Here is a 10,235-nt window from a genome sequence, read left to right as displayed (position 1 = left end):
ATAATAATGCCCAGTATTGTCGTCTACTTCACCTTTAAATTTTAGGGTGCTAGAATATATAATCAAAAGTGATCCTAACACACACTAAAAGCTCATTTAGAGGGAACTCGAACCTTTCACGTTTCAAAAGTGAGGTGGTAATCAACATTATATTGTAAATTTTAGAAGACCGACAAGGGTAAATATGATATACTAAAAAGTTCGGTTAGGTTTTCCATTACGACACTCAATGCGCCACTCGGTTAAAAAGAAGTAGGTAAGACCAGGTTGCTCAACTTGCTGACTCGACTGTTAAGATTGCACAATCGATGATTTTATACATAACATTTACTAATCAATAAAAGTTTGTAAAATCACATTTAACACACTCGTTAATGCCGTGAAACTTTTTTTCAATTAGCCTAGCGATGTAACCCGAATCCATTTGAAAAATAAACCTTTAGGCTATTATAGTCTTTTTGACCCACATAACGTAACTGCCCTATTAATTTGATGTTTAATTGTCAAAAGCCCAATTTAAAAGCATCAATTCATCATCGCATAATTTACGAATCGGAGGACTCAATACTGCTTCTTCCTTCTCCGGCTTCTCACATCCGAGGTTATCGCCTTCGACTGTGTTCCAATTGGCACTTCACCAGTCTGCCGTAGCTTCTCGATTCTGCACTCGTCATCTCTGAATTCTGCTGTTTTTTGTGAGTTTAGTTGATTTGTATTGCAATGATTTGGTGCGTCAATATGTCATTTGATGCCTCATTTTTTAAATTTAGTTCCTGCATTTCTAAATTTAGTTTCTGTTACTCGTTACCGCAATCGATATTTCTCAATTTAGTGATGTGTTTAAGTTTTATTTATTATTGATTCTGAGTACAATGCATCGATTTATCTATTTAATTTGAAACTTCTAACCCATTTTCTTCGAACTCACAGTTATTATTTTGCATTTTGTATAATAAGATTTTAAGGAGATGAAAAGGTCAAAGGTAACAAAGACAGTGAAAGTAGAAGTCAAAGACAATAACACCACGGGTATTTCCACGCCGTTCGTTTGTGTTAGTCTATTTGCAATTCTCGTGCGTCTTGCTGTATCTCTGCGCCCGTATTCTGGAGCAGGTGACCCGCCCAAATATGGAGATTTTGAAGCACAAAGACATTGGATGGAGATCACAACCAATCTTCCAGTCAACGAATGGTATCGAAACACCACTAACAATGATCTTACTTATTGGGGACTCGATTACCCGCCACTTACCGCTTATCAAAGTTATATTCACGGTCTTGTTTTACGATTCTTTCATCCTGAATCGGTTTCGCTTTACACTTCACGTGGCCATGAATCCTATTTCGGGTAGGTTGTTTTCGTTTTCGATAGTATTAGATTATTTTCAACTTATGATATACGTTACACGTTTTCAACTTTTTAATGCAGAAAACTGCTAATGAGGTGGACAGTTTTAGCCTCTGATGTCCTCATATACTTTCCTGCGGTTTTGTGGCTTATTGTAGCCTATGCAGAACGCTTAAAAGGGCATAAAAGTAAAATAGCATGGCATGTTGCAATGATTTTACTTAACCCATGCCTCATCCTCATTGACCATGGTCATTTTCAGGCACGCATTTTAGTTTTTGAATTCGTATTCTCGTCTTACATGTTAAAACATTATTTTATTTTACTCTGTTTTTAACTACAGTATAATTGCATAAGCTTAGGATTCACTGTTGGAGCTATTGCAGCGGTACTGTGTGACAAAGATCTTGTTGCTTCGTTCTTGTTCAGTCTTGCACTCAACCACAAACAGGTTATTTTAATTAAATGTTTAAGCATGGAATATATATAATATAACTAGACAATGTTGCAGTATGTGTGACGTGTTTTATATCTTTGTGCAGATGAGTGCTTATTATGCCCCTGCTTTTTTCAGCTATTTATTGGGTAAATGTCTGAAACGTAAAAATCCCATTTTAGAAGTAACAAAATTGGGTATAATTGTTATCGGAACATTTTCTCTTGTTTGGTGGCCATATCTTCACTCCCAAGTCACGGTTTTGGAGGTACAACCGACTTCTATTGCATGCAAGATAGACTAAATTACATCTTTCATCTTTTAGTTGAAATATCATATCTTGGTCACTTGCTTTTATGGCTGTAAACGAGCTGAGCCAGCCAGGTTGGCCTTGAACTCGAATTTAAACGAGTCGGACCGGCTCATAAAAAGCTCCAGCCAGCTCGTGGCTCGTCGAGCAGGCTTGGCTCATTTATTTTAATGAGCTGAAAAGTCGAACTCGAGCTTGGCTCATAAATAGCTTGAGCCAGCTCTTTAAGCCTTATTATAATTATTTATTTTGGAAGTTTTATCTTTGTACACATATTTTTTAACAAGTTATAATTTATTAACATACACAACAAAATTTACAAACTAGAGAATTTGTAATATTATATGCATTATTTTTGTTTCTTTTATCATTTGGTAGATTTAAAATATTTTATGTCTTGTCATTCAAAAAATAAATATTATATGTATTAGTTTTTTTTCAAATACTTTTATATGTATGTTAAATTTCGGGTTTATGCCAACTAGCGAGCCGACCCTGGTCCGAGCTCGACTCGTTTACAAACGACTTTTTTTCTAGTGAGCTTTTTGAGCAGCCCCACTTGCTTTGTGCTTTGCATAGTATCATGAGGTTAAAATTTGATAAATGGTTATTTTAACATTTGCAGGTTTTATCCCGCCTTGCTCCATTTGAGAGGGGATTATACGAGGACTATGTGGCTAATTTTTGGTGCACAACTTCCGTTCTCATAAAATGGAAGCGATTATTCACCACACAGTCACTAAAACTCTTATGTCTATTAATGACTTTATCTTCATCTCTGCTTTCAATGATTCTGCAAATACGCGCTCCAAGTACCCGAGCTTTCCTCTATGGATTGCTCAATAGTGCTTTCTCATTCTATCTCTTCTCCTTTCAAGGTAAGCGCTTACATAACTGCCTATGTATCACAATTATAACAAAACGTACAAGTGTTTATGCGCTTTTGCAGTTCTCAATTTATAATTAGTTCTAATGTGGTTTACTTTTGAAAATTGCAGTACACGAGAAGTCTATTCTTTTGCCACTATTACCTGCAAGCATCTTAGCCGCTGAAGAACCATTTATGTTTCAGTGGTTTACGCAGTTCGCTTTGCTGTCGATGTTTCCATTATTAATCCGCGACAAATTACTCCTTCCATACATTGCTCTCTATGGTATCTTTATATTTGCTTACTTTGCTCCAAATGGAAAACCCGACACATCAAAAACTCAATTTTCGTCTCGTGTGATATCGTTTTCTGTAGGTTTTCTTCTTGTGTTGTCTTTTGCTCTTCATATTATTTATCTTACCGTAGACCCTCCAAAGAAATACCCGTTTCTATTTGAAGCCGTTATCATGCTTTTATGTTTCTCTCAGTTTGTTTTGGTTGCGGTTTACTCAAACTGGAAACAGTGGGTTTTGTCTAGGAAATCGGCCGTTGGTAGTGAAAAGAAACGGGTTTAACTGTTTCTTCTTTTTATTTTGTCAGTTAGGTTATGATGAGAATGTACCTAACAGAGAATTAAATATACATTGTTTGTATTATCTGTTGTGTTGCAGCTAAAAGAGAAGTATATGATAAGAAAATCATTGTTTTGAAAACATTTCTTATGTCAATTTTATTTTCATTTTGTACATTGATGTATAATTTTAATTGTTGTCATTCCAAATTTATTTGAATATTATTTAATCTAAAATAAGAAAAACGAATACAAAAGAATTCTAACGTACAAAGATTCATATTTAAGTAAAACCAAACTGAAGTTTTGAAATTATGAGAGATCATGCAAAACAAGGTGAAAGTTAAATTTTAAGAGGCCAAAACCTAAGCAGAATTGATTTAGTGGTTGGGGATTTAGCATGATGAGGAGCACAGTGTAGGTATGGAGGTGGAGTAATGCAGAATATCCAGATAGTTAAAAGTGAAGTTGACTACGTGACAAACGCTTGCAGTAGATGTTTGTACTGACTACATAGAAGTGCTCTTTGTATGGGATGTTACAATTCAAGTGAAATTTGATATGATGAGAGAGCATATGGTTTGTCTTTTAACCCAAATCCAATGGATAATGCTCGCTATTCACATTTTGCAGGTAGGCGAAGATTCAAGTCGGGTGGTTGTATGTTTTCTTTTTTATTGAGAATATGGATTCTTGCTGGTTTGGAGGTTTGAACATGGGTATGCTAAAGAGGTGGTGTTGGATTCAACATTCTTGGATAAATAAGATGATTTGAAATAGCAAAGCTAGAGGGTTGGGCTCAGCTTTATTGGATTTGGGCCAAATGGATTCTTAATAGTCTTATATCTTTTATTGGGCTCTAAGGCAATTGAAAGTTGGGCTTCAATCTTCATTTGGGTAGGTTAGATTAGAGGTGCAAAAAAAACCCGAACCCGTAACCGGACCAGAAAAAAATAACCCGAAACCTGTTTTTTTATACTCGGGTTTATAAAACCTGAACCCGTACCCAACCCTACCCGTACGATACGGATAGGGTATGCATTTTACTACCAAAACCCATATCCGAACTGGACCAGATTTGTACCCGGTAATACCCGAAAACCAAAACTGGTTCAATACCCGAAACCGGGTTTTCCATTACCCGAAACCAGGTTTTTCAAATACCTTATCTATACATGAAATTACCCGAAAAGTAACCGGAAAATACCAGAAAAATACTCTTAAAAAGTGCAACCCCTAAAAAATACCAATCTATACCCGAAAAAAACCTGGAAAAAAACCCGAGAATATGGTTTTTTCAATACCTGAAAATAGGGTATTCAAATACCCGGTTTTAGAATACCTAGTTCTATACTCGACTCCAACCCGATACATAGGGTATGGTTTTTAGAGGCAATACATGTACCAGAACCCGACCTGGGTATTGCTAATACCCGATTTTTCAATACCCGATCATACTCGAACCCGGTTACATACCTGAACCCGGGTTTTTCTAATACCCGATTTGTGCACTTCTAGGTTGGATAATAATGGTGGGCTGAGTAATTGGACTAATCTTTGGGCTAAAGTTTTACTGTGGGTCAAACAAGCGGGTTACATTGGCTCACTAAGTATGAGATTGGACCAAGATAGTTTTGTTGCATAGAATTGATTACTTCTATTTTGATTTTCTATTTTTTTTTTAGAAAATATCATGGTGCTGAGCCTTACTTTAGATTCTTATATAGGAGTTGGACCAGCAATACTTTAGAGTTTGGTTGATTCTTTTTTATGCCTATGCTAGTTTTGGGTCTTCTCCGGGCTTATCAAGAGTGCCTTGTCCTGTTCTGTGCTTTTCTTTAATAAAAGTTTGCCAGGACCTCGACCTTTAAAAAAAAGATTAAGGATAGTGCTAAACGAGTGTCAATATGTGAGTGTGAGACGACTCGACAATTAATATGGTAATAATATTTACACTAAGATAAGTCTTTGAACTTTTACACATCCTCATTTTCACGCCTTATTAAAATTATTTTTTTAACAATCAACGAATCTTTTAAATGAGCTCCTAGCTAAATTTACCACATTGGGATACAATTGCCTTTTGATATAGGGAAAACCCTCATCTAAGGCTAACGTTGGTGAACACTCGCCCAAAGGCATGACAGTATGGTGAGGTAAAACTCGTTCAGTTCAAAGACCCAACTAGTGAACGTCGCCTACTCGTATAGTTTTCCATCATTACTTGTGCCAAAACTAAATGATTAGAGACAAATACATAATTGGCATCTTGCATCTCTCCTTCATAGTAATTTTAAAACGTTATTGTCTTCAGATTTTTTCTTTAATTATTAATGTGCGGACAAATTTCCTTTCACACCACTTTCTTCATTTATCAATGTATAGACTATAGTGACATTTTATCTTCATATTCGTTAAATTTCATATTGTTATCAACAGGTGTAGGTTCACTGTCGTCTTTGAGATTGATGGGTCGTTTTGAACTAGTTTCACTTGATAGATCCAACTATATATCATGCCGAATAAAACATATTATCAGGTTTTTTCTTTCTTTCTATTTATTAATTTATGAAAGAGAATAAATAGAAACTATTGTAGTATCTTATAAAATTGAAATACAACTTTTCCAAAATACAATATATATATTATTTCTATAAAAAACATATATTATTTATAGGTGTATTGTTTTTATAAATCTCAACTATCATTTTTTTCGTTGCCGGTCTCAACTAACGAATTGGCTGCTGACAGTTTCATCTTTTAACGTATTTGTTCTCACTTCCCCGTGACTATCAGAATTCTAACGCCTTTAGTTGCATATCGCTGAAAAAACGTTTTTGACCGAAAAACTTATATTTTTTCGGAAAACTATGAGCATTCCCATCCCTTTATGAGTTATTGAATTCTTTATTATGAATTTATTATTTGTGCTATTGAAATTGAATGAAACTTGAGTATTGTTTCAAACTAAATTGATAAAGTTTTTTTAATTAAATTTCAAATATAAAATGAAAAGAAAAAACATTATTACACCTGCACCTCCATGTCTAGATGATGGGATAAGATATTTTGAGCAAGAGCGTTTCGTTTATGGTGCTTAAATGATATGACCAGCAACGTATTTGAGCTGGGGTCGGCGTATGGTTTGAATGTATGCTAATGAAAAGGTTAGTACCATAGTTTCGCTTAGATTTCAAGTAACAAATCTTTACACATAGTTAGGGTGTCACAATGACATATCACTCTCGATTTTTGTACGAAACAATGTATATTGTTGAGTCACCACTCTAAATTGTGTGTCAAAATCAATTACACCACTGAAGTAGCATCGCAATGATTGACACAATATTTTAAAGATTTAGACGAACCATAAAGGACGCTCTTCTCAACATTGTAAAGAGGGATGTCCCTTGACCGTGCAAGACCACAAGGGGTGCAAGTGCAACCCCCTTGACCCTTTCCTTTGTTAAGACTTACAATTATAACATGTCTAGCCGCACTAATGTTTGCAACATTGCATAACTCTACATCATATCTATAACTCTTTACCGTATCCACCTTTACTAGGTTGATACCATCAAATTGTCAAATAAGGCGATTTCATCAAATAAGATGGTTTCTATAAACGCAGTTCTAAATATCATAGTTAATTAAAACTTTCGCGGAAAACATGAAACATCAACAGTCGTTACAAACATTCATAACTTGTCTTTAAAACATAGCTTAAAACATGTCTTTTAGTTCAACATAAACAAGTAAATCTTCAGATGCCAGCTTCTTTATTCATCCGCCATGTGTCTCCCTTCAAGCCAGCTGCCTCATCCTACTCACCTGCGTGCATACTAAAAGTCAGCTACGCTGAGTGAGTTCTAGTTAATCACATAACTTACTTTTCATACAAATATACGTGCCCGAAGGTACGCATTACATACATATCCTGTTCATCATTCGTCCATACACATTCATAGCTAGCCATACATTATAAGGGCGTTTCACCCTACATACCTCGGATATTATTAGGGTCCGGTACCCTCCATCCTCGGATATTATTAGGGTCAGGTCACCCTTCATCCTCGGATATTATTAGGGTCCGGTCTCCCTTCATCCTCGGATATTATTAGGGTCCGGTCTCCCTTCCTTCCATACCTTCATACCATACCTGTTCTTACATACTTTTCTTGACAATATGTACAATCTCCGAAGAGCGTTCACGTACCATCAACATATCATACGTACATTATGCATACATCATATATATCCATATATACATCTTATCATACATCATACATATCAATCACATCTTTAGCTACCACCTGACAGTACATGCAATATCCAAAAATTGTTCACGCACCGTCAAGCAATCATCATACATAAATCATACAAGGCATACACTTACCACTAAAAGTAAGTGCATTAACTATCACATCGAGTATGCACACAACCCCGAAAACATAACAATGAATGGGGCTAGAAACTCACCTGAATGCGGTTACGTTCACCGTTTATAGTAATCCCTTTCTTGAGTTGTGCACGACTAACTGTATAACAATTACACGTATCAATTAACTATCACTACCCATATCGTCTTTCTAGTTCAATTATTACCCACAACTATCGGAGGTCCGGGGGCATCGCCCCTGGCAGTGGGGTTCTAGGGGCGGCAGCCCCTAGCGGGGTCCAAGGGGCAGAGCCCCTGGCTGGGGTTATAAATGTAAGCGAACATACGTGTAAGCGAACTTAACCAGCGAAGTTAATCAGCAGCGAAATTAACCAGCGAGGTTAATCAGTAGCAAAATTAACCAGCGAAGTTAATCAGTAGCGAAATTAACCAGCGAAGTTAATCAGTAGCAAAATTAACTGCAGACGAACTTAAAGTAAGCGAACTTAGCTTGGCGAACTTATTGGTTGCGAAGTTAACAACGGCGAACTTAGCCGTGGGCGAAGTTACCCAGCTGTAGCCACTATTCGTCCTTAACCCCCCCTCCCCATAATAATCTCCGTTCAACGTGAAATCTTGGATATGATATATAACCAACCCGCAATCATTCCTATGGTCGTTTTTGGATAAGATTTGGCCCGAAAACGCGTAAAGTTTGGACCTTTACGCCCAAAACGTTCACTACTAGTTTTAAGGGTTCATTTAATCGAGCTGCACAGGTTTATGGATTCATTAGCTTCGTTTTAGCATCAAGTTTACAACTTTACATTTCGTTTATACCCGATCTATTCTTATTCTAAGTTTCAAGACTAAACGTTTATAAAACGTAAACTTTAGGATCAAAACATACCTTTTTCGTTTTCGTTTGGTCTTGGTTAGCATGTTTATGTATTCTAGATCTTGTATATGACCCGTATAGCCAAGATCTATCAAACGCCAACCTTTGCTTGATCTCGTATTCCCTCTTTCTCTCTCTCGGCCGCAAGGTAGTGTAGAGGTGGGTGTTTTTGAGTGTGTGTAGGCAATTATGGAAAGATGGAATGAGGATTAGGGTTTTAGGTTGGTTTAGGGGGTATTTATATCCCTTAAAGCCCATTGAACTAAAGCCCATTACCCCTTTAATCCATTTTATTTAATCCAAGTCCATGATCCTTTCTTGTTTAATATTAATTAACCACTAACTCACGATACCTAAACGCGACTTTCTTTATTTATTATTAGAATATTTTAGGATGTTACAAAGTAGCAGTTTCACTTCATATTATCAAACGTTTATTGTTTCCGGATAACAATAGTGTGACTGTATGGTCAAATATTTCATTTTTTTTTGTTTTTTGTTTTTTTGCAAATATCACAAAGAAGATATTTGGAAGTTGCTGAAGCTTAGGACTATGTTTGTGAGCATGAAACCTCACTTGCATTGTTGTAAAGTGCACAAAATTGAAGTCCAAGTAGCTTCATGAGATGATATGATTGAAACATAAGGTTAGTTGTACAAGGTGATATATTTTCATGCTTTAGAGATTATGGATAATGTTACTATAATGGATGTCAAAATGGTCAGGCCGGGCAAGGTAAAATGCCCGAATGAGTTAGCCAGTTAGGTCATCATGGGTTTCGTGTTATAATGGGTTCGGGTCACAACGAGATCTTCTTAAAAATGGTGATTTAGACTGAATAAAACAAATCTTTTTATAAAATGGGCATCTTGGTTTGGGTATGAACGAGTTTTGACAAAGACCTTGCAGGTTTGGTTAATAGCCACTTATTTGTATTAATCTGTTCATGTTGCAACAATTTTACAACATGGTTGGTTTGTATTCAGCAAAACAGGGGCAAACCCGTTTAAGATGGAGAATTACAATAATCACTAAAACCAAATATTGATAACTCGCTTTTCTTTAACAGATTTAATATCATTTGCATCTGTCATTGCAGTTTTGGAGCATGTTATCAAAGGAAACATCATGTCATGCAAATGAATGCTCATAAACAAATTATAAAAATAGGGGACACAATTCGCTAAACGATATCATCATTAATAAGGAGACTACTATAAATAGTTAAAGATTTAAACCTTTAACATGTAATTCTTATTTTGCATTTTGTGTAATGTATAATTTGTTCTACCTTATAACACATTTATATATTCTTTCTCAAAATTACTTATATGCTCTTATATTTTTTTCCGTATCAATATAAATTATATATCAACTTACTTGACGAATACATATTAAAGGATTAAAAGACAGGAAATCGTACA

The 10,235-nt window shown here is 35.7% G+C and overlaps 1 protein-coding gene across 1 annotated transcript; it reads left to right on the top strand.

Moving 5' to 3' along the window:
* The first annotated feature begins 770 nt into the window (after nucleotides 1–770).
* LOC143609354 (putative dolichyl pyrophosphate Man9GlcNAc2 alpha-1,3-glucosyltransferase) lies at nucleotides 771–3,647 on the top strand. The gene is made up of 6 exons (XM_077084124.1): nucleotides 771–1,348; nucleotides 1,430–1,610; nucleotides 1,692–1,799; nucleotides 1,891–2,052; nucleotides 2,720–2,972; nucleotides 3,093–3,647. The coding sequence occupies exons 1-6, from the start codon at nucleotides 969–971 to the stop codon at nucleotides 3,536–3,538; spliced, it is 1,530 nt and encodes a 509-aa protein (XP_076940239.1). The 5' UTR covers nucleotides 771–968; the 3' UTR covers nucleotides 3,539–3,647.
* Nucleotides 3,648–10,235: the final 6,588 nt, after the last annotated feature.

The sequence above is a fragment of the Bidens hawaiensis genome, unplaced genomic scaffold, assembly GCF_021521415.1.
Source record: "Bidens hawaiensis isolate Kalapana, Puna unplaced genomic scaffold, B.hawaiensis_p1.1 tig00419568_1, whole genome shotgun sequence".
Classification (NCBI taxonomy): Eukaryota; Viridiplantae; Streptophyta; class Magnoliopsida; order Asterales; family Asteraceae; genus Bidens; species Bidens hawaiensis.
This window is presented reverse-complemented; position numbering and strand designations above follow the sequence as displayed.

Excerpts from the sequence above, each read along its gene's own strand:
- LOC143609354 (XM_077084124.1), top strand. The coding sequence starts at position 969 with ATGAAAAGGTCAAAGGTAACAAAGACAGTGAAAGTAGAAGTCAAAGAC. Across the intron at positions 1,611-1,691 it reads TTGACCATGGTCATTTTCAG|TATAATTGCATAAGCTTAGG; the intron begins GCACGCATTTTA and ends TTTTAACTACAG. Across the intron at positions 2,053-2,719 it reads CCCAAGTCACGGTTTTGGAG|GTTTTATCCCGCCTTGCTCC; the intron begins GTACAACCGACT and ends TAACATTTGCAG.